The sequence below is a fragment of the Danio rerio genome, chromosome 18, assembly GCF_052040795.2.
Source record: "Danio rerio strain M-AB ecotype USA chromosome 18, GRCz13ab, whole genome shotgun sequence".
In the NCBI taxonomy this organism is placed as follows: Eukaryota; Metazoa; Chordata; class Actinopteri; order Cypriniformes; family Danionidae; genus Danio; species Danio rerio.
Genome location: NC_141038.1, coordinates 22,780,133 through 22,805,316, shown reverse-complemented (window position 1 = coordinate 22,805,316; position 25,184 = coordinate 22,780,133). Strand labels below are relative to the sequence as shown.

General features: G+C 35.6%; 2 protein-coding genes across 4 annotated transcripts in view; one reads left to right on the top strand and one right to left on the bottom strand.

The window, feature by feature from the left end:
* hydin (HYDIN axonemal central pair apparatus protein) overlaps positions 1-6,846 on the bottom strand; it is a 147,174-nt gene extending 140,328 nt beyond the window's left edge. Inside the window, exons 1-5 of one of the 2 annotated variants that reach the window (XM_087292113.2) lie at positions 6,639-6,846; positions 6,389-6,570; positions 4,011-4,136; positions 3,404-3,523; positions 514-648 (exon numbers count right to left, since the gene is read on the bottom strand). In XM_087292113.2, the coding sequence (XP_087148239.1) occupies positions 514-648; positions 3,404-3,523; positions 4,011-4,136; positions 6,389-6,520 (513 nt within the window). In that variant the 5' untranslated portion in view covers positions 6,521-6,570; positions 6,639-6,846. 2 annotated transcript variants of the gene reach the window in all.
* A 2,348-nt stretch (positions 6,847-9,194) lies between these two features.
* pnp6 (purine nucleoside phosphorylase 6) lies at positions 9,195-23,023 on the top strand. Of its 2 annotated transcripts, none has more exons than XR_015514227.1 (6): positions 9,195-9,522; positions 13,354-13,523; positions 13,695-13,798; positions 17,029-17,204; positions 19,465-21,876; positions 21,983-23,023. XR_015514227.1 is itself a non-coding variant. In NM_205655.2 (6 exon segments), coding segments are annotated over 6 exon segments (861 nt in total). In that variant the 5' UTR covers positions 9,195-9,499; the 3' UTR covers positions 22,361-23,023.
* The last annotated feature ends 2,161 nt before the right edge of the window (positions 23,024-25,184 follow it).

Below are 25,184 nucleotides of genomic sequence, written 5' to 3'. Positions count from 1 at the left end.
AAAAGCAGATATTTTCTTCCTTAAAATAGCAAAAGTGGATTCTGACACGCCCTTAATGCGTTTGCGCCCTGCGCTTTGGACTTTGCGCATGGATCGTCAAAATAGAGCCCTAAGTCTCTAGTGCCCTGTGCTCTTCTCAGTTTATCAGAAATTATATGTTAACTTGATGTTAAAGTTCATTTACAAGACAGTGTTTTATATTAACTTGGTACTTGTGGAGCTGCGCATCGATGGGTTTGCTCTTCAGTGTTTGGACTTTCAACAGAAAAAATTAAACAACACTGGACTGACACAGTTTCAATTTATTAGAACTTCAATATGTTAAGCTGCTTTGACACAATCTATATTGTTAAAGCACCACATAAACATGAATTGAATTGAACTGAATTCAAATTTTCTTGGTCATTCATTAAAAATACAAGCAAATGTCCCAGAGGTGCACCAGCAATAGAGTTTGATGTATAACCAATAAAACAGCGTCAATTGCATTTCTATTGGAACTGACAAATTTACCTTGTTCTCTTGTGGAGTGAAGAGAATGGTGAATGTAGATGCCATGCCTGGAGCCACTTTCTTACTAACATCTAGTGGGCTCACCACTTTAAAATACAGTGAGTCTTCAACAATCACCTTTACCAGTCGAGGAACCTGCAATAGTTAGTTACATTAAGCCAGCGATGAATATACATTGAATAGAATTATGAATTGTCTTGACGGAATAAAGCAATATGTTAAATAGTGCATGTCACCAATGAATATGAAATTTTAAATAGGAAAAATATATAAGAGTCAAATGTGATATATATTAGCAGACATCTGACAAAATGTAAAATGGCATTGGCTTCCTTATTTTAGCTTTAATAGGAAATATGTTCATATGGTCTTCTTCGATAACCTTTACAAGTTCAGGAATCTGCAGTAGTCAGCAACTAGTCAGTCTACATTAAGTCATGGATCATTATACAGGAAAATGGACAACATAATCTGCAAATGTTTTAAAGGAATATTGCAAGATGGTCTAGAAACTATTAATAAACATGAACAAGATCATATATGCCACAGGGCAGATTTGTGTCAAGAATACAGTAGCAATTGCCACAAACATTGCCACTATGTTTTAATAATTCTGACTAACTAGCAGTAATCAGTCATCGATACGGGTAATTGGTCCTGTTTTGTAATTCCAATTAGATTTATACATCTTTCAATGTAACAGTTATGTCTTGCAAAAAATAATTTGATGACTAAATTGTAAGCAGTTTGTGCAACTGACAGCAGAAGTGCTCACAAAAGATTTGCAAGGACAATTACATTTGGGCCACTATTTTATAAAGAAGTGAAAGGGTGTCGGTAAAGGTTTTCATAAATTCTGGTAATTGAAAAATGTCCAGAACATGATTAAGAGTCATACGCAAATGCCCTGTGTTACCAATTATTCCGGCAAGTAAACCCTTTTCAAATTTCAGTTTCTATTCTTTGAATTCGAGGTTCATAATAAAGCATACTACAGTATGTAATAATGTAATGCAATGTAATAATATTATTAAATGCTTTTTATATTATTATTTATAAAATAAATAGATCCTGTCTTTGATGCTGATTAGTCAAAAGGAAAAAAATGTTGATGTGACCACGTCTATACTATATGAAGTGCAGACTAGAGGAAATAGTATTAAAAGCTTTCTATTTTACATGTTGTCTGTACAGTATAAAAAATGCTGGGATCCACACAACTTATTTGTGTTGGAAGAAATTCAGTTAACTTATTATTTTACAGTTACAGATTTTTGTTTTTAATTTGGCAGTTTTCAGTGTTTTTATTTGAGCTTGAATTAGATGAGGCATGTTCACTGAGCTCTAAAATGACTGGTCTGCTCATTGCATCTTAAACTGCTGTCAGGCGTGAAACCACCGGAAGTGCTCAAGCAGCCATATTGCTATTTCACTAAGTAAGGGCATCATTTTACTGACAGCCAAAAACTTGACCTAAAAAAACTGGTTTGAAGAGTTTCAGTCACACAGGAATAATTCTTAGCACAACTGTATGTAAATGTATTGTTACTTTAATTGTTATCTATAATACTGATAGTAATTTCATACAAGAAATACTTAAAATCATGGGTGTATCTGCTGCGCACTGATAACACAGGTAATGCTGATTATGCAGGAAATATTTAACATAAAGATAACAGTTACTGGTGGCAGAAATTAATATGCCTGTGTTTTTTATTGTATTAACCTATATTGTGTAAATTACCTTAAAATATCATGCTCTAAAGCGACTGTACGCAAATAAAGCTTTATAACTTTAAATCCCTACACCACTGATGTTGTTTTGTGAAAATATTATGTGTGTATTTACCAGCATATACTTTCGATCAGTGGTTCTCAAACTGATACATGTACCACAAGTGATACACAAGCTTCCTTCTAGTGCTACGAATCGCAGAATAATTCAAGTAAAAAAATGAACACACTTTTAACCCTTTAACGCGTACGATAACAATGATGTGATCAGGAAATTGATTTTAATGGGCTAAACTTTCTATTTTATTTTTATTTTGCTAATGTTTGTTATGTATTCTATCATTTAAGGTTATTTTCCTCCCTGGGCCGTGTGGGCCCCACCTGGGCTGGCCCGCGTAGGCCCCACTTGAGCTGGCCCACGTAAGCCCCACCTAGGATGCCCTGCGTGAAATACATGAAACACATTAAGCAGCTACAGCTCCGCACAGTTCACAAACGTGGCAGGTTAATTCTTATTATTATGAATATTTATTATTGTCAGCCACTTTAAACATAATAAATAGGGGGGCCCCACATGGGCTGGCCCGTGTGGGCCCCACCTGAGCTGGCCCGCGTGGGCCCCACCTGGGCTGGCCCGCCCCCCTATTTATTATGTTTAAAGTGGCTTAAGATTGTTGAATTATTTATTCACCGAAACTATCTTAACAATTCATTCTGAAACATTTAGTTATTGTATGAATAGAAACATTATATAGCTAGCAAAACCTAACACAGCAAATTGTCTTACAAATCATCTTTAATCAGAATTAGAAGCACTTTGACATTTGTAATACATGTTGAAGTGTGACTGTCAGCCTGTTGCTAATTACTGTCATTGTCAGTGATTTTTAAGACAGAATAACGTAATCTTATAAACATAAGCATAGTTGTTTTGGCTTGAATAATTGAAACACATGATGTGGACATTTTTTAACACAAATTTAGTACTCAATGTGTGCTGTATTTTGAAGTTGTTGCAGACACAACATAACAAAGCATACTTGTGACCTTGTGTATTTAATTTGGCATGACCTCTCATGCCTTATAGCTCAAATATAACACTGACTATTTAATATTAAAAAAATTGACAATATAATATCCAAAGCATAAAAGTCACCTTGTCACCATTCCGCAGCTCTAAGGGCACCTTGTATGTCTGAAACGGTAAGTAGTTCTGGAACACAATCTCAGACGGGTACGGCTGAAACATGGCCTGGTCCAAATCTAATGAGGAAAACTATGAGGAAAATGTCAAAATCAAACTTTGAGAAGATATCTGAAAAAATGTACATTTAAAATCGTTTCTATATTTTATCTTCAGTATGAAAAAAGATCATTAAATATATTTTTGCATAATTAAAATATAAATTTTACTGGAAAAAAATGGTTAACCCTTTACTTATATGGCTGGTCATAGCACTGTCATGATAATAGCTCTGTTATTTCTTTTTAAATTCAAAGGTGACATTCTGCAGTTTGCCTTACATTTGTATTAGTCAATATTGAGTCAGTATAAAAAACTTGGCATTCAAAAGTACTATAAACAGCTACAATTGCTATGCTGCGCATTTTAAAAGCCTTCAGTATCTCCCAGAGAGAAACTATAATAATGACCTTAATCAACTTTGAAAATGTTGCTGCTAAGGGATGCAGCCAGTGATGTAGAAGAGCAAACTAATTAATTAAGCATTGGAGCTGAGCATGCTAAAATAATGGCATTTTACCTTGTGATGTGTGGTTTCACTCATGTCTAAGAGCTCCAAGATTCGAGGCGGACGCATCTCGAATGTGTTTGATAATCGCTCTTCTGTGGTTAGGCTCATTTCTCGAGCATATACAGATGGGATCAGCTGCAAAGACATATTCAAACTGTTCTGAGTGCACATGTATACAATGAAAAAAATATTGTGCTTTTTCTACAGCAGTATTTTATGTTGCATACATTATTCTTTGAAAAAAAAAGTTTGGGCAAAACATGTATTGTAAAAGAATGATTAAAAATAAAAAATAAATTGAATGTATAATATGTTTTTGTTTTCTTATACTTGTCTGTTTTATTTCCGTTTATGTAAAGCACTTTGAATTACCACTGTGTATGAAATGTGCGATATATATAGACAACCATTTAAAAAATGTTATTATTTTTCAATTATTTTTCTTCAAGCCTGGCATAAACTTTTTTAAAGTCTCTAAAAAGAGATTGATTGCTCTAATCAGAATCAAAAAAGCAAGACTGATTTGATTACCCCTTGGCTAACTGGTCAAATTTGTTTATTAAGTGTCTTAACGTTATGGGATATGTTTATGCAACTGTTCCCAGAACTCCATTACTTACACAAGAGTCCACTGGGTTTAAATGTCATAAAAAATAAAATAGAAGCAGTTTAGCAAATAAAACAATACTTTTAATCATTGTCAGTCAAAATATGAACATAAAAATGCACTTATTCATTTCATGGTCAAATTCAGAAAGATTTTTACTTAAATGTTTAATATAATGTGGGATGCGAGTCATTTTTAATATATTGTTTTAAACATACAGCCTTTTATTGTGTCTAAATGAAAGTGCATGATGGAAGTTTTGTGAGTTTGAATGAAGGGCTTGTATTAAATGATAACGTCACATTTTAATACAACACTGATAACAAATAATTCTCATTTGTTACAAAAAAAGTTCAGGTGTGCTATTAGAATAATTCTTTGGAATGGAAATAATATTTTTGTCAACGTTTAGTGGATTTAGAAATTATAATCTGCTGTACAAACAAAACTTCCTAACCAGCTGTTAAAAAACCTCAAAGTTTACTTTTGCAAAACTAAAACTAAAAAAATAGATCAATCTAATCAAATGTAACTGAAACAGAACATTTACAGGAACACCTGATATACAAGTACACTTAATATTTCTGTGAAACCCTGACCAATCCTTGCAATTTGTGGTTTGCCCTCTAATGACGCTTATAAGCACCATATCGATATTATCACTTTCGCCTCATTGCTAGCCAGAAGGCAAATATTGCTAAATTGGAAATCCCCAGGCCGATGCTGTGGTGCAGTAGGTAGCGCTGTCACCTCACAGCAAGAAGGTTGCGGGTTCAAGCCTCGGCTTGGTCATCGGGCATTTCTGTGTGGACTAGGCTGAAAATGAATTAATTAATGAAAATCCCCATGTGCTCCTACAAATCTGTCCTGGCTGAAAGACCTAATGTCATTTTTGCATTTGGAAAAAATTAAACACTCTGTTAGGGACTCTGTCAGTTTATTTTATAAAATGTGGAACCCTGTGATTTCTTTTGTCGAAACCTTACCTTCTTTTTAGATATAAACCACAACCACCTCCCCTTGCCTCCCAGGTTTTTTTCTCTTTATATATATATATATATATATATATATATATATATATATATATATATATATATATATATATATATATATATATATAATTTTTTTTTTTAATTCCTTTTTTTTAATTTCGGCTTAGTCCCTTTATTAATCTTAGGTCGCCACCAGCGGAATGAACCGCCAACTTATCAAGCATATGTTTTAAGCAGCGGATGCCCTTCCAGCTGCAACCCATCACTGGGAAACACCCAACACACTCATTCACAGCCATTCACTACAGACAATTTACAATTTTAGCATACCCAATTCATCTATAGCACATGTCTTTGGACTTACGCCCTTTTTTTATTAAAATAGAATTCTTTCCTTTTTTGTGGGGTCGATTTAGGTTGGTTTAAGGGTAATGTTTTAGTTGTTTACTTGACCATATTTCATTATTACAATGTTCAAAACCAGCAGATTATAATATTCAGTTTGTATATCTTAATCTTACTTTACTGTCATTCAAGTTTCTGCTTAATAAAGTATTATAACAAAAAAAACATTAACTGACAAACACTAACTAACTAAAAAACACCTGACATTGTCAAGAATAAGCCTATTACTAACTAATGTACGAGTTAGCATTAACTAATTATTTATGTGTATTTATACATAATAATAATAATCAGGTAGGATTTATTGATCATAACTAATGCAGTTAGTTTTTCTTTGTGCAAATCTAAACTTTGTAAAGATACCAAAACATTCACAATCTCACCTTTGAAACATTTGCCTCCCGTTTCACCAGTTTGGGATGTCGGGGTGTCACTTTTGTTTTGAATCCCGCTGGCATCTTCTCGCGTGAACTTCGAAGGTTTGAGTGAGTAGCTTGGACATTCGAGGCTGGCATTTAAAAAAAACTCGCGTGTCTGCGAAATCGGTTGTTATTGTTGTAGACGTCTGGCTTCTTGTGAACAGCCAATACAAGAAAAAAAATCAACCGAGAAATAACTTAGGTGAATAAAAGCGAGTGGCTTTGTTAGTAAAGTTGTGCTTATCAGTAATACAAGACGTTTCAAAATTACCTTTATAAGAACTGTCAACTAAGTCTTAAAACAACTGATTAAATAAAGCTTTTAAAATTTCCGCTAATTTCTTGAAACGCTCTTCAGTCTGTGTTTGTTTCTTAACTTTGAGCGTGGTAGTTACCATGACGGCAGTGCCTACTGGGTACTCACTGTTCTTAGTAACCTGCTCTCCGATTGGTGCGCGTGTTTAAAGACATCCTGTGATTCGCTGAAGTGCTAGGGCCAGGGCTGCAGGTGAGGATATCTGTGCCATAGCAACTTAACAACCACAAACAAAGAGTATCCTTCCCCTTTGCTGGCATTATGATTAAATCTGAAAGAAGAATAAACTGGAGCCTGCACATTGTATCGTATTTATTGACTGTATATAAATGTAAATAAATATATGTATATAAAAAATCTACCAAAAATAGCATGCATATATATATATATATATATATATATATATATATATATATATATACACACACATACACACACACACACACACACTAAATATACTAATCCAAAAAAATCTTAAGATTATAGTCCAAATATTCGTAATGTTGGTGAAAATAATAAAATAAAATAAAAAAACTGGATTTTTTTCAATAACTAATTTGAATTAAAATGTATTTTCTATCAATTCCTAAATATGTTAGGTAACCAAGCTCTTATTTTAATAGATATAACTAATTAAATTAATAAACAGTTTTGTGTAAATGCATGAAAAAGGATTGCCTATATTCACTGAAAAACTGATAACATCATTCATTTTCAAAAGAAGTTGTGATCATTTATGCTGAGCACAAATTATATATGACAGGTATTTAATACAGGCCACTGTGTAGGATTTAGTTGATTTACTGAAAGAGCTACAAGATATTAAAACAATAAAATCTGCTTTACAATATCAACGTGTTTACATTTTTATATAATTTGTGTTAAGAAAAACTGCCAATGTATTATTATAAAATAACTTCAGAAAATAACTCATTAACTCTTGTTTTATCCATAAATCTGCTAGCACACTAACTTCATATTAAATACAATTTTTAAAAGGTATTTTGCTTAGAATTAACAAAGCTGCTTTCTAATGCAATTTAGTTTACATACACTCATAGAAAACAAACCAAATGACACAAATGGCATATTCAACTAATGAGTAAATAGCCTAAATAAACATAACAAGAATCAACCACTAAAAAGCACATGGTGACTCAGTAATTCTCTCAGTGTTTATAGCCTAATGGTTACAACTCTTCATTAAAGAGCCCAGAACCAACACACTTATGTGAAGAATGCTAAATTAAACATCAGCTTTTTTCTAATCTTCATAGAACCAGAACCAACTCAAATGCTTATTACAGTTTGTTTATTACAGTTACAATTTAAGATTAGGGCAATTTGTTGAACTCAAATGACTTCCCATGAAGAACTTTTTTTTTTGCTAAGTACAGATGTCATTGTTTATTCAGAAATATATATTTTTTTATAAACCCACTTCAACAAACCCTAAATACACTGCCTAGTATATTGACAATAATAATAATAAAATATTACAATAATAATAAAAATAGTAAAGACAAGAAAAATAATATTGATAACAATAATAAACAGCATTATTGTATAAAACAGTATAATAATATAATAAATAAATATACATAAATAAGGGTGACACGGTGGCGCAGTGGGTAGCGCTGTTGCCTCACAGCAAGAAGGTCACTGGTTCGAGCCTCAGCTGGGTCAGTTGGCATTTCTCTGTGGAGTTTGCATGTTCTCTCCGTGTTCGTGTGGGTTTCCTCCGGGTGCTCCAGTTTCCCCCATGAGTCCAAAGACGTGGTATAGGTGAAATAAGTAAGCTAAAATCTTCCCTGTATGAGTGTGAATGAGTGTGTATGGATGTTTCCCAGAAATGGGTTACAGCTGGAAGGGCATCCGCTGCGTAAAACATGTGCTGCAAGTTGCTGGTTCATTCCGCTGTGGCGAATCCCTATAGATTAACAAAGGGAATAAACCAAAAAGAAAATAAATGAATGAATGTATAAATAAATAAATGAATGAATAAATAAATAAATAAATAAATAAATAAATAGACAACTATAGTGAGTGATACAATTAGGGATAGTGCTGTGCTACCTTACAATGGTAGGCTAGCAAAGACTAAGCATGAATATCTGGACAGAGAAAGAAAAGAAAAGAGGGAAATTAGTTACATACAGGATAAGCAATTATTCCCCAGGAAGTACAGAGAAATATGATAATAAAGTTTGCTAAACATATTAGAGAATTTGCTAGAACTTCTAATTGAGTATTTCATTTTTTCCAAGTGTGGATATTTGTGAAGAACTTCATTTAGATTTAGCTAAACATATCCAATTTTAATTGCGCAGTGTGGCGAAGCAACACATTTAAAGTGTTACGGATGAGTCTTCCAAGAGTTAAAGAAGCACCGGTTATGTCTGCGCGTGACAACTGACACTTTAACCGTTTCACTGGACACTGCAGTGAAAGTCCAGAGAAGCGTTTTCCCTTGTAGTGAGTGAGGCACAGCTACAGGTCTGTGCTGGTCCTGGCAGGATGACAGTTCTCAAGGCTCTTTAACTGCGGGTCAGTGAGCGGCCCATTCTGACAGAAAATTGGATTAGAACAGCGAGCGCAGTTTAAGAAACGGGTTTAAGACGGACTCCTCCTCCGTCACGCCACCCTTCCCTCGAGACCGTCGGGTGTTTGACCTCTCGCTAAGGTTCTTCTGTATTATTATTATTCCTCCTCGCGCCAGCAATTTATCACGTTCAGTAATTCGACCAGCCGCTGCGGACATGTCAACATCCAGCGAATGCAGGTAAGATGAAAAACGAATAGCATATAGGCTAGGCTGTGTGTTCAGTTCGCTGCATTAAAACATGCAGACAGTACCTGCCAAATCAACATTCTACATCATCCAGAACGCCTAAATTACATTATTGAGGAGAAATATATGCGATTACATTCCCGAGCTGTCGCTATGACAACTCAGCTGTCGCTGTGTTTATTTACATCCCTTATCAATCATAGATCAACCTGAAGTAAAAGGCAAATCAATCTAATTTACATGCAGTGTCTTTACTGGATTTCAGTTCTGTTTAGTTAGCATACTGGGTGTTTTTTCACTAGTTATTGCCTATATGTGCATTCCACCTTTAATGTAAAAATGTTATGTTTTTTGACAGTCCATTAGACGCTCATAACATTTATAATACATTTATAATAACACATGTATACAATCAACTCCTCATAAATATGGTTACGTAACAGAATCCTCCTATTCGGCTTGGTGGATGCGCACAGTAGCCTAGCTCTAGCCTATACGCAACTCTTAAAGAGACAGGCGCCACTATTAAACCTGCAGATGACAGCTTTGAAACCCGTCCTAAATGAGGACATGGTTGTTGGCAGGTCTTTCAATGCGAAAAACTAAAATAGGCAGCGCTGTGATTGTAAAATAAGAGGCCCATTGTGCATTCTCATTGAGCGCTATGGAGTCACGTAGTGTTGGAAGCTCAGCGCTCTGAATGGAAAGTGCTGATCCCGCAACGCCCTGCAGCACCACGGACAGCGCATGCGGCCACCGAGCTCTTCCTGCCCAATGTGTTTCCCGTTACTTCGTGCCTCACAGCTATAAAAGGCGTTTTGATAATAAACGTGGGAATTATAAATGTGTAAGCAATTTGGTATGGGATCAACCTACTGCTTTACATTTTTTGTTTTTGTTTTATTAAATAATTCCAATCATTTTAACACTCTCGACACTTCATGTGAAGCAGAAAGCATTTCCAGACGCTTCCTTTAATAGCTTGCATTGTCATATCGAGTAAACACAACACAAATTGAATTTCCATGAACATGCTTCATTAAATAACTAGAATAGCAAGCTTACAGGTAAATCTTGGCACTTGAAACCGTTGTGTTTTTAACTTTTGTAACGTTGTGTTTTTTAACTTTAACTTTAAATTTTTATTTCTCCTTTTTAAAAGAAAAAATAGGAAAAGAAAAAAATACAGTTACAAATATTAAATAAAAAACACAATAACACACCAGAACTTAATTTAACAGTTGACTCGTCACATATTTACTTACAGGTCACATTAACAAATACATATAAAGATCAGTTTACACTGTGTAAAGGCATATGTACAATCCATTTCTAATAATATTGCAGGTATTTGTCCATTTGTAGTTCAAAAATAAAAATGTCATCCTCTATTGTAAACGTTAGATATGCTATCCAACCATTCAGATTTTGTAGGGGTTTTGAGTTGTAGCCACTATCGAGTTACAGTTTTCTTCTTAGTTGTTAGAAGTATTTATAATAAACACTTGTCTTTTACCATTAAATTGGCTGCAATATTCTGTATCCATCCAGGTAAATTGTTGTAAAAAAAAGTCCATCCCATCACCAGAAATATTTCGTATTGCTTGCATTACATCCTGCCAGGATGACTGAATGGCTGGGCAACTCTAAAGTGTGTACAAATAGTTTTGCTAAGCACTATTCCCTATCCTTCTCCCATGACTGAATACATGTTAACTTGGGAGTTATAAAGTATCTGGTAAGATTCCCTCGGCAAAAATCTCGTCACATCCCAGAGCTGAAAGAAGTGGCCTACTGAGCAGATATATGAGATGACTAGGTTGGATTCTCGCTCTAATTTTTGTCTGATGTCATTTGTTGAGTGTTCCTTGGTGTATTGGATGGCAGACTACAATTTTGAACAAGTCCCCTATATTGTCTTTGTTCTATAGATGTCAATAACTAAGTCAATTAAGTTGAGGGCATGGTTCTTTAAACACCTAATCTCACTATTAAAGTAGATCCTGCTTTGGAGGTACCAAAAGACATCTCATTTGTCCAGACTGTACATATCAGAGATTTTCTTTAAAAAAAAAAAAAAAAAAAAACTATCTTTTTAGGGAAAATTAAACTAAAAGTAGAGATGCCAAGCCTATACCAATCTTCAAATCTCTCATCAATCTTAGTTGGTTAAAACCGTTGTGTTAACACAAAATAAAGTTAAATGATTTTACTCAAATAGTTTGCAATTGCAAGCAGCATAACACAGCTATAACTGAATATTAATAAGACATTTAAATTAACTCAATTTCTGGAGGGCCGCAACTCGGCATAGGTTAGCCCCAACCACCTTCAACTTACACGAGCTTAAAAGTCTATAGTAGTTTTGAACACCTTAATTAGTTGGGTCAGCTCTGTTTGATTCAAAACTGTGCAGAGCTGCAGCCCTCCAGGAATCCAGTTTGAGACCTATGGTCTAAAGCAGGGGTGCCCACACTTTTTAAGCATGTAAGCAACTTATAAAACGACCAAGTCAAAATAATCTACCAAATATAAAAATGCTAAACATACATTTGTTTATAATGGAAATTCTGTATTTGTATAATATATATTGATGTAGGATGATGACTTGCACTAAATGGATTTAGCCAGGGAATCATAGTCCGAACAGTAGCTGCTGATAGCCAGCCTCAAGCACACTACCGAAAGATCATGAGTCATGGTGGAATGATTTTTGGACTTGACTGTGCCAACTTCGCTATTTTTTGCAGCACCATGCGTCAGAAAATATCAGATATCAGACTGGCTACTCTGTATGTCAATCAAGCGACAAATTTTAGTGAAGATGGATGATAGGCTGATGACTATTTTTATATGCCATGCAACCATCTACCCACGCCAGCTGTGTGATCGACCGGCAGATTGCAATTGACGTATCTGGCACCCCTGGTCTAAAGCATGAATAGGGTTGTAAATAATATTCAGTCTCTTGCACAGAAAAAAATGTAATTATTATTATTTTTATCATTATTTGGACTTTAAATGTGCCAGTAGCCGCTGACTTGCATTTTATGAGTCATCAAAGACCACAGTTTTTAAATCTTCAATGGCCTGATAGTTAATATATTGACAAAAATTTAATTTTGGGTGAACCGTCCCTTTAAATATAAGGTGGATAATTATAGGCTGTCAAAATCTGAAAAAAAATATTCTAAAAGTATTTTAAAAATATTGTTAGCATGATAATCTAAAAATATTGTTATGTCCATTATTCTTGACTTTGCTTTTAGTTTCTTGGTGTGAAATTCCTAATAAGGGAATTTTTAGCCACATACACCTGAAAGCTTTTACTGTATTAGCATACACTACAGATAAGCGAAGCTACAAATAAAAATACCATAACATACTCTAATAATTAAGATCCATTAAGCTCAGTGACAATCGCAGATTATTGGGTATATATATCTCACTTCAAATATTCGCATCTCTGAAATGCATTTACACCCCACGGATTGTTCACTAGCCTTACTAACTTGACCAGCAGTTAAACAGTAGCGGCTCACACACCCAAGAAAGACAGCTACTGGAAATCATTTACTACAGCGACTGTTCACCAAAGAGATACTTTCACAGAACACCTCGTCTTCACTCTTGAAACTCGACTAGGTCAATGCACTTGACAGGTCATGTGACATTAGCATGTGTTTGTGTCTAACAGAGAGATTCTGACAACTACAGTTTTCATAACCAAGTAACCTTCAGTCAGAAATTAAGTTCAATTGTGTGGAATTGTATGTGTGTTTTTGACTATTATGCAAAAACCAATACTTTGTTTTCATCTAGCTTCAGCTATGAGGAGTACAAAGAAACAGCTGACTGGCTGCTTGCTAATACAGATATCAGGCCTAAAGTGGCAATAATCTGTGGTTCGGGACTCGGCGGATTGGCTGACCTGCTGGACAACAAGCAAGTGTTTCCTTATGACAAAATCCCACGCTTTCCACACAGCACAGGTAGGAGATTTCATTTGCTTGAATGAACACACAATTTTTTTATAGTGTATATTCATAGCTCCTCTAGACGCTTTTGATTCATAAATTATTCAGTGACTTAATCTCAATGCCATAATTTGATTATTGTTGACAATGACGAACATAAAAAAGTGCTGTCTCATTTCTCTTCAGTGCAAGGACATAAAGGTCAGCTGGTGTTTGGAGAGCTGAATGGGAAGCAGTGTGTTTGCATGCAAGGCCGTTTCCATTTTTATGAGGGCTATAATGTTGCTACGGTGAGTGTCATTTTTTTAAATACCAAAGGGAAATTGTATTTTCAATGGATATGGGTGAAAGATAAGAAGCCTCATTTTGGTGCCTGCATCAAATTAAATTTACAACAGGGATTTTATATGAATAGAAAGCATAATAATTAATGAAAGTAACGTATCTGCTTTAGCAAATATGGGAGAAATAAGGCTTCATCATCGTTCAGTGTAGCATGTACACTCACTGGCCACTTTATTAGGTACACCTTAGTACCGGGTTGGACCTCTTTTTGCCTTCAGAACTGCCTTAATCCTTTGTGGCATAGATTCAACAAGGTGCTGGAAATATTCCTCAGAGATTTTAGTCCATATTAGCATCACACATTTGCTGCAGATTTGTCGACTGCACATCCATGATGTGAATCTCCTCTTCCACTACATCCCAAATGTGCTCTATTGGATTAAGATCTGGTGACTGTGGAGGCCATTTGAGTACATTGCATGTTTAAGAAACCAGTCTGAGATGATTTGCGCTTTATGACATGGCGTGTTGTCCTGCTTGAAAAAGTCGTCATCAAAAGATGAGTACACTGGGGTCATAGAGGGATGGACCTGGTCAGCAACAATACACAGATAGGCTGTGGTTTGAACTGCAGCAGATCGTCTTGACTATGTCTACATGGCTAAATGCATTGAGATGCTGCCATGTGATTGGCTGATTAGAAATTTGTGTTAACAAGTAGTTGGACAAAAGTGTCCAGTAAAGTGGCCGGTGACTGTATATATGTACTAATGTCACAGAATACTTATTCTGACATGTGCTTATTAAATTTTAAACTTATTAGAGTGGCAGTGAGTGACAAAAATTGTATTATATTTGAAATAATTAAAAATGTCTTGCTGACAAATAGGTAAAACCCAGTTTCTTAAAGGATTTGGCTGTATAAGTACTGTATAATTAATGCTACAAAGAAATGGTATTCGGTGGCTTCATTGTGATCCTTAAATAAAGTATTTTAATGTCATCAAATGATGCTTGTTCTGTATTTTGCTGATGAGATTTTTAACCATATATTGTACACACTAAAAAATGAGCAAAAAACAAAACCAAATCATTTAAAAGCACATGGATGTGGATATAAGTCAGTATTTAAAACAAAAAGGCATGTTGTTAGTATTTAATTAAAAAAATCGCTTCATAAGTGAGGAACCATCTCAGGATTTAATCAATTATATGCCACGACACTAACAGGGAGATTATTCTGTACTTAACCATTGACTTCTCACTGCTGCTATCAGCGATTTAAACATAACAGACATGATCATAGTTAACATTTGACAACTGATGAGCCAATGACCTCCTATAAACTTTTACAACATAAAACATTTGCCTTTTGTTGCCTGCAATCAAGTTAAATATGTTCAGAAAGAATTAGACAGCACTTTCTCTATTGACATCCTGATTTATGATATTATGTTTTTGTAGGTAATTAAAATCACTACATACTTACCTATGTAAAAATACTTAATTTAATGCACATAAATGAAGAAAAAAAACTATTAATATAATATTTTATTATTAAATCATGTGTTTTATGGATGGAAATAATTTTTCAAATCTTATACGTTAAAAACTAAAAACTATATCACTTTGTTCTTGCCAATTGCTTTTAACCCTGATTTCCCAGTACACTGTAAACCCCAAAAATGTAAGTCAAACCATTTGAGGAAAACGATTGCACAAACCATTTAAGTTCAAAAACTAATCCTAATGAGTACTGTGAACTTAATCCATTTAAGTAAACAAAACAATTTGAGCCAAGTAAAACTCAAACTAATTGAGTAATGTAAAGCCCAATAAGTTAAGCCAACTCAAACCGTTTGAGGAAACCAATTACTACAAACCATTTGAGTAAAAAAAAAAAAAAAAAACTAATCTATATGAGTACTGTAAACTTACTCCATTTTAGCTGAAGTAATGAGGTATTTGATTAACGGATCACCTTCAACACTGAGTTCAAAACTCTTTTCAATTGAGTAGAATTAACTTTCAGTCAATTTTGAGTTAACTACACTCATTTCATTTAATAAAGTTGACTGTTGGGTTTTACAGTGAATCGTTGCAAAATATTGGTCATTCAAATTGGTCCAAATTAGGGATTCTAAAATTATCATGCCTCTTTACAGGCAGTACACTTAAATATTTCCAAGAAATTTCAAACCAATCACAATCCATTTTTGCTGTGTCATTTTATTGTCCGATAAAACTGAGATTTGAGATTGCTGCAATAGAGCAAATTGTAACAAACAGTTTTTCCAAGGGGCTAATTTCCAAAGTATAAAAAGCTCTGTCTAACTCCTTTACTTCTTCTTTTGAGAGTTTAAAGACTGTGTGGAAAAATGATTTAGGTCACAAAATTGAAGATACAGATTGGTCTAAAATATGTAACTAAATGTTTTAAATGTACTTCATGCATGAACTCAATTATAAATCGTCTGAAAAATATTTACAGAAACCCCTCTGATCTTTGTTTTAACTGTAAAAATAAAACCAGCCAATCCATTCCCTCATTGTTTCTTGTCTTATAATAAAATCATCTCTTTTTGGAAGAAAACACATTTTTTTTTTACAAGGACTCTTTGAGATACATTTTTGTTTTTATCTGGAATTGTGTTTGTTATTTGGTGGAGAAAAGAATGTGCTGTACTCTTACAACAAGCATTTGCTTTTAATCTTGGTTTATCTGGCAAAGAAATGTATACTTTTATTGTGGTCATCTCCTCAGATATCCTCCTTTAAAATGTGGTTGTCTCAAGTTTGTATGCTTTTTCCACTCACCTATGACATACATCAAAAGTCAGATGATTTTGGCAGCCACATTTTTGGCATTTCATTAATAATTTCTCCAGGTTTTCTATTCTTCATAATTAAAGTTAGTATTTAGCTAGTCTGACTGTATTATTCTGTTTACTTGTTTGTATATTTCCCATTATTTCCTACTGTATAGCTGAGACTGTATTTGTGTGTGCTGATGTATTAAAATAGTTAATAATACAAGAATTACAATTCCCAAACCTGGCCATCTATTTTGACAAAGATGGGGAAGAAAGAATACAGTTATATTAAATAAAATTGATAGCAGCATATTAACCGCTTTTATCAGTTCACATTTCAATCTTTAATTTCCTGCTTCATAAAGATGAGGACAGTTTGTCAAAGCAGCTCTAAATCTAATGCATTCTCTTTCTATTTTTAGGTCACATATCCAGTAAGAGTGTTTTTCCTTCTTGGAATTGAGACTTTGATTGTGACCAATGCTGCTGGAGGACTCAATCCTAAATTTAAAGTGGGTGACATCATGGTGATCAAAGACCATATCAATGTGCCAGGCTTTGCAGGCCAGAATCCTCTGTGTGGACACAATGAAGAAAGGTGAACTGCCATTTAGTACATCAAGACACTTAAAGTTTAATCTTCTTTGAATATTAGCTGTGACAATGTGTAAAGGCAGCATGGTGGCTAAGGGGTTAGCACAATTGCATAACAACAAGAAAAAATAGGCATTTTTGTTAGAAGTTTGTGTGTTCTCCCCATATCTAAATGTGTCTCTCGCCTGGGGACATCTGTGCGGGACAAAATTTTTAATCCCGCTCACATCAAGTTTTAGTCTGAACCCAACCGCTCCTGCTTATACTCAGCCTTTGTTGTCCCACTGTCCAACCCGCCCCGAGTGTGATGTGTGACATACACACACACATAGACAGCACCAAGCTAGCGACGCACAGCATCACGCTCTCTCTCTCTTCACACACATACATACGCGTACTCACTCGTTAAGGAGTCGGGAGCAATATTGTAGACTGCCTGCTCCGGTTCAAATTACACCAGTTACTGACCGCTGCCGCACTTTTTTTTGGAAATTTATTCCTGCGCCGAAAGAAATTTGGTCAGGTCTCAAGGCCCTTGCGGTACAGCCGTGGGAATGCACACCTCTACCCCAGTTTACTTCATAGTTCAATGACATGCCGTATAGACCATTTTGAGGGATGCAAAAAAATAACAATGGTCCTAACGTATTTCCTATTTTACATTTTTAATTTCCATAGTCTCAGATAATCCAAAAAAGGTCCACATATCGATAAATAGTGTTATGAGAGCTGTTTTAACATCAAGTTATGATTGAATTGTCTCTTGTTATAGTTAGGAAATAGTTTGACAACAAGCAAGAAATGTTCATGGGCTAATGACACCACATGGAAATGGTCTATAGGTGAATCAGACGAACTAAATTGGCCACAGTGGGTGAATGGGAGAGTGTGATTTTGTGTGCTTACCAGCACACCAGTAGTAGTTGTACTTTCACTGCAGCACTGTAAACAATGTCTGTTAATTCATAGTTTCAGTATTTTGTGATTTACAAATGTTATCAGTTTATTTATGGTTGTGAATTGCATTATGTTGCCTTGATTTCTGCTCTGTTGACTTTCAAGTGGTGCTCGCTGCAGAGCCATTTGGGCGAGCTGAGCTCCAGTGAGGGGGAGCATGAGCTTCAGCTCCACCTTTTTTGCACTTCTTCTACGAGTGATGTCACTGGGGGTAGGGTTAGGGGTGGGGTTGGTGTACGCATTAAAACAGCTTACAGGAGGCAGAACGAGAGCTCATGCTCCCCCTCGCTGGAGCTCAGCTCTGCTCAAATGGCTCTGCAGCGAGCACCCTCTCTTGACTTTTGGTGTTTAAAAGTGCCTTTTATTGGCATTTTAGTAGTTTGAAACAACACAAAATAATATAAAGAGAAATAAGTCTGTATAACAACAGAAAATGTAGTGGCAATTTATTACAAGGATGTTGTACCATAGTACAGAACACCAACTCAGAAACTATATCATTTTAATCTATTAAAAATGTTAAGAAAAGTCACCTTTTCAAACTTTTCAAAATTAAATGTTGTTGGAAGAAAGATCAAGGTGCCATAATGCGATGCAAAAGCATAAATAAACAGGGAAAACTAACTGCGTTGAAGGCGTTCAACAGCGTTGAAGCAGGGTTGGAACTAAACTGTGCAGGGCAGTGGCCCTCCAGGAACTGAATTTGACACCCATGATTTAAAAGATCTTGTTCATTTCTAAATATCAAATTATATAGGATCTGTCATTGAGATATGAACTTTTCAGTTTCCTTTATTATGTGTTACATGTGTGAATAGTGGACAATTTTAATTCAGTATAAATTATATTGTAAATACTCGTAACTATTTAAATGTTAAAACAGATTGCCATAGTAATATAGGGGTTTGTGAAAATATCAGCAACCAGTTTTCCGCTATTAATTCTAGTCTTACTTTCTGCACCTAATGTGCATAGTGCCAGCCAATGGTCTTTACTGACCTGCCAGACCAATCAAAACAGACTAGGCCGTCTGACCAATCAGAGCAGAATAGACTCTAAGAAGGGAGGGGTTTAGAGAGACCTAATTCACTTCAGACACTATAAGAAACGAATTGATGCTGCAGTGTGTATTGTTAGAAAATGAAAGGTTTTTTTGTGCTTAAAGAAATGTAAAAAAGAAGTTAAATTAAAAGAGAAACATGTTTTTTAAAGTTCAGTCAGTGTTGACTGTGCTATTGGCCTCAGTACATAATCATTAAGATTTGTACATCCAGCGTTCACTGACCTTTGTGTTACTGTCCCTGTAGATTTGGAGTGCGCTTTCCCTGCATGTCTGATGCTTATGACCGAGATTTGGCACAGTTGGTCCGGAAAACTGCCAAAGAACTGGGCTGTGACTCTTTCCTCCAAGAGGGCGTTTACTGTATGTTGGCTGGACCGTCCTATGAGACCATTGCAGAATGCAGAGTGCTACAGATGCTTGGTGCGGATGCTGTGGGTATGTAATGTTGCCAAATTACTATGATTTTAACAGTAAAAGACATTAAAATGCTGCAAGAGAAACTTTTAATTAGTTAAAAGGTCACTTATCAGTAACTTTATTAGGTACACCTGTCTAATTGCTCGTTAACGCAAATCTCTGATCAGCCAATCACATCCCAGCACATTTTGGCATGTAGACATGGGCTGTGTCCGAAACCGTCTACTACTCAGTAGGTACTCCATTTGAATTTAAATGTACTACTCGGCCGTTAGAAAAGTACATTCTATACAGTATGAATGTGAAAAGCATGAATGGAATTCGGACGTACTACATCCGCCATTTTGTCATGGTCACGTGACCTACCTGTGTCAATTGCGTCACTTTACTCCCATTCATGAATTCGCTCGCGGGGCATCATGGGATAGCGCAGCATGCATGGGATGCGCACTCTAGAATCTCGCCGGAAGTAGTAAGTCATCGCATACTGATTTTCGAATTCTATGAATTCGGATATACTACTCGGCTCACATACTGATTTTAGCGTACTATATAGTATGGAAGTATGCAGTTTCGGACGCAGCGATGGTCAAGACAATCTGCTGCAGTTCAAATCGAGCATCAGAATGGGGAAGAAAGGTGATTTAAGGAGCTTTGAATGTGGCATGATTGTTGGTGCCAGACAGGCTGGTCTAAGTATTTCAGAAACTGCTGATCTACTGCGGTTTACAGGCACAATTATCTCTAAGGATTACAGAGAATGTTCAGATAAAGAGAAAAAATCCAGTGAGCAGCAGTTCTGTGGGCGCAAATAACTTGTTGATGCCAGAGGTCAGAGGAGAACGGCCAGACTGGTTCGAGCTGATTGAAAGGCAACAGTAACTCAAATAACCACTCGTTACAACCGAGGCATGCAGAAGAGCATCTTTGAACGCACAAAACACCCAACTTTGAGGCAGATGGGCTACAGCAGCAGAAGACCACACCAGGTGCCACTCCTGTCAGCTTAGAACAGGAAACTGAGGCTACAATTCGCACAGGGTCACCAAAACTGGACAAAAGAAGATTGGATAAACGTTGCCTGATCTGATGAGTCTCGATTTCTGCCGCAACATTCGAATGGTAGGGTCAGAATTTGGAGTCAAAAACATGAAAGTATGGATTCTATCCTGCCTTGTATCAATGGTTCAGGCTGGTGGTGGTGTTGTAATGGTGTGGGGGATGTTTTCTTGGCACACTTTGGGCCCATCAGTACCATTTGAGCATTGTGTCAATGCCACAGCCTATATGAGTATTGTTGCTGACCATGTCCATCCCTTTATGACCACAGTGTACCCATCTTCTGATGGCTACTTCCAACAGGATAACGCGCCATGTCATAAAGCGTAAATCATATCAGACTAGTTTTTTAACATGACAATGAGTTCACTGTACTCAAATGGCCTTCACAGTCACCAGAACTCAACCCAAAAGAGCACCTTTGGGATGTAGTGGAACGGGAGATTTGCATCATGGATGTGCAGCTGACAAATCTGCAGCCACTGCATGATGCTATTATGTCAACATGGACCAAAATATTTGGGGAATATTTCCAGTACCTTATATCTGCCATGAAGGATTAAAGCAGTTTTAAGGCAAAAAGGGTTCCAACTCAGTAGTAGTGAGGTGTAACTAATAAAGTGGCCGGTGAATGTATGTCATTTATTCATTTTCCTTTGACATAGTACCTAATTTGTCATGGGTTGCCACAGTGGTATGAACCGTCAACTTTTCCAGCATATGTTTTATGCAGCGGATGCCCTTTCAGACACAACCTAGTACTGGGAAGCAATTCACACACACACACACACACACACACACACACACACTCATACACTACGTCCATTTTGTTTACCCAATTCACTTATAGTGCATGTCTTTGGACTGTGGGGCAAACTGGAACACCCGGAGGAAATCCATACCAAAACGGGAAGAACATGCAATAGGCCTAGCTGAGAATCAAACCAGTGATCTTCTTGCTGTGAGGCGAAAGTGATAACCACTGAGCCACCATGCCTTCCTCCATCCTACTGTATGTGGTTGAATTAATAATTGTGGCAATATTTTAGTGTCATGGACTTTCTTTATATTAGTTTTTACTCTCTCAGTTTTTAAAAAGTATTTAAAAAAATCATTAAGTTGATATTTTAACATAAAAAATTTAAGAGTTAATGAGTTTTTACAGTAAATTTTAATTTCAGTGAACCTTTTAACTACAATTTGCAAGTTTCTTTCTTTCTTTCTTTCTTTCTTTCTTTCTTTCTTTCTTTCTTTCTTTCTGTCTGTCTTTATTTCTTTCTTTCAAGTCTAAAAGAAGGCATTTAATGTATTTAAGTTAGGGCATTTATAATAATAATAAACAAATTTAACCACCTTTCCTATTGAAAAAAATCCAAAAAATGTCACGGCTTCCACAAAAATAAGCTTTCATCACTGATAAGTTGTTTTCCTAAATGTCTCATGAAAAAATACTTTGTGTGTGAACAGGCATGAGTACCGTTCCAGAAGTGGTGATCGCTCGGCACTGTGGGATACGTGTGTTTGGACTTTCCCTTATTACCAACAAAGTAGTGACCGACTACGACAGCAAGGAACGGGCCAATCATGAAGAAGTCCTGGAAACCACCAGAATGCGAACTGAAGACCTGCAAAGGATTGTCAGCAATGTAGTGAGAAAAATGTAGCAAAAACAATAATTGACATCAAATACTGCTGCTGATTTAAACGCACTGATTTTCACCAAGACAGCTTAACAATGTAGAACGCATACAGTATACTACTTAACGCTTCTAATATATCTTATTCAGGGTAACTTTATGAACTTTCCAGTGCCTCAAGACTTTGTAAACATCATGGTACTAACACATCACTATGAGACTAGGTATTAATATCACATGTATACTGTATTATGCATTCGCTTCCTTCCTAAAATGAATGTTAAGAACAAATGAAGTAGCAGCATTACATAACTATCACCATTCCTGCCATTATGTCTTGAAAGAAGAGTTAAAGAACAAACGTGCAGGAAAATGGACAAGCACATACCTACTTTATACAGTGATGCAATCCAACTTAACTGGATAAAAGGGAGCTTCAAAGACTGCAAAATTACTTAGCAACATAATCAAACACTATATTATACAAGTAAATGTTTTATCTTTTTGAAGTTTTATCAAATTGTCTGATGTTTCCAAAGAAATTTACAGACTTTAAATGTTTTCTGCAAGTAATATGTAACAAATTATTAGAGATGTTTTATAGTTTTTTAATAATCTAGGAATGTGATGTATTTTACTACGAACTGTATTTTGACAAGCACAATAATATCAAATAAAATATAAATAATGTCTGGTAGTGAATGTATTTTTTTTATTATTCTTTGTTTTAATTTAAATTATGAGATTGCCTGATTTGATACAAAAAATCATGATAATCGGAGATCAAAGTCTTTAGCAACTAGTTTGGTGATCAGTGTGAGTTTTCTGCTACTCTGTAAAAAGCGATTAGTTAATTTATTTTATAAAAGTGAATAAACTCATTCCCTTAAAGAGCCATGAAAACCCCCCTCTTTCGGTTTAAGTTTACCTCAGAATATTTTCAAAAAGTGCTTTGAGTTAGGCGTGGATCGCTGCGAGCAGAGGGAGGAGTGGGCGTGGCCGGCAGAACAGGGGAAAAGAGCGGAACGAACAACTGTTGTCAATTGCCCCAGAAAATGAGACACAAACCGTAAGGAGACCCATGATTTTATAGTTTACAAAGTAAAAATGCAAAGAAATAAACAGTAAGCAATTTAATACCCTGCAACATTTGTCACTGTTTGTAATTTTATAAACACATAACCACAGTTTGTTATATCATCATAAAGATAATCGTGTTTATATAAACACTGTAAATAAGGATGACTTCTCTCCTCCTCAATCCCCGGATCTGAATGCAGACAGTGGATAGCAGGGCAGCAGGTCTCTTGCCATATCTATTTTAACCATTAGCCCTGCCGGTAATCCGGAGGATTTTAAACATAGGCGAATACCGCAACACAGATAGCCAATGCGTCTGAATGGTAACGAACTTAACTGATAAAAGACAAAGTCCATCATTCTCCAGTTCTCGTACAGCTCTCCTAACAAAAATGCTTGCTGCAAACCAACAGCTTTGCTGTATCGGGCCTGACAGAATCGCAGGGAAAACCATGCAACAAACCCTGTGGATCATGGAAAAAACACATACAGTACGACCCGTGCCGTGCAGACGCGGTATCACCCAGTCATTGGGTCACAGCTTGGCAGGTCTTTCTTGCTTTCGTGTGGTCATGAATAATCAAGAAGCAGGGTCTTCTCACTCAGCTATAAATAATAATGTGAAACCAACGCATCATAACTTCACTAGCAGATTCGCGCTACATCACCGATTTTGATCATACCCCAAAAATTATTTTAAACCTGAAAGATGAAATTAGCTGACAAAAGCTCAAAATGATCCAGTTTTCCCCACAATTAAAGCTGACAGGCGCTAACATTATCTGATGCTCAACACAAACAAATCTGTTTTTTTTTTTTGTTTTTTTTAAGTACAATGTGCCCTGAACCTTTAAATGCGATAGGTTGACTTTACTTAAAAAAGTGAGTAAACACGTTGTAACATGAAACTGTTGGGTTGGCTTAACATGCCTAAGACTTGACTTACAGTTTTTCTCAGTGGCTTTAGTGCATTTCTCACAACACTATTTACACTAGCACAACAGTTAATGCATTTCTCAAAACAATTAGTACAAACTGCAAAACCTAGTTGATAACCTGCAAAAGTGTGTCACTTGCTCAAAATGGATTGCTCATTTCTCAAAAGCAAGTATTCATGTCAGTGAAAGTGTCAGTGTCATCAAGCTGAAACGTTCGGATACTATTGTGTATGAACGAAATAGTCAAAAGGCTTTGCCATGATTTCATTATGACAGTTTACTCTAATTATTTCAATGCAAAAAAAGTCTGATTTTGGTGACACTTCCTGAAAATGCTCAAGACAGCACTTTTTACTATGTGCACAGCCATTTGAGAACTACAGTAAAGTTAGACATCACTGCATTTAGTGAGATATCTGAGTACAAGACACTGAATACGTTTCACATTTTTACTGCATTTGCTCTTTGCAATTCTAATTTATTCACAGCATTGTGCAAAAGAATAAATACACCCTTATTTACAACAAACATAAATTTCCTTTGGGTAAAGCTGTGCACAACTGTAAACAATATTGCAGTACATATTGGAACTGAACCTACAACATATAGGTCTGTAAATCATTCATGAAATTGTTCAATTTATAAGACATTTTCAGGAAAAGAAAAAGATTTAAAGATGTTAATAAAATTATCTTGACAGATTTTGACTAGTTCAACATTTTTGTATGTAATGACTCAAGTAATGAAATGAGGACTATTAGTTTTATATAGTATGACTATTTAAGTTTAGTTAATTTTGACTGTCATGACATAAGCAAATGATAATGTTATAA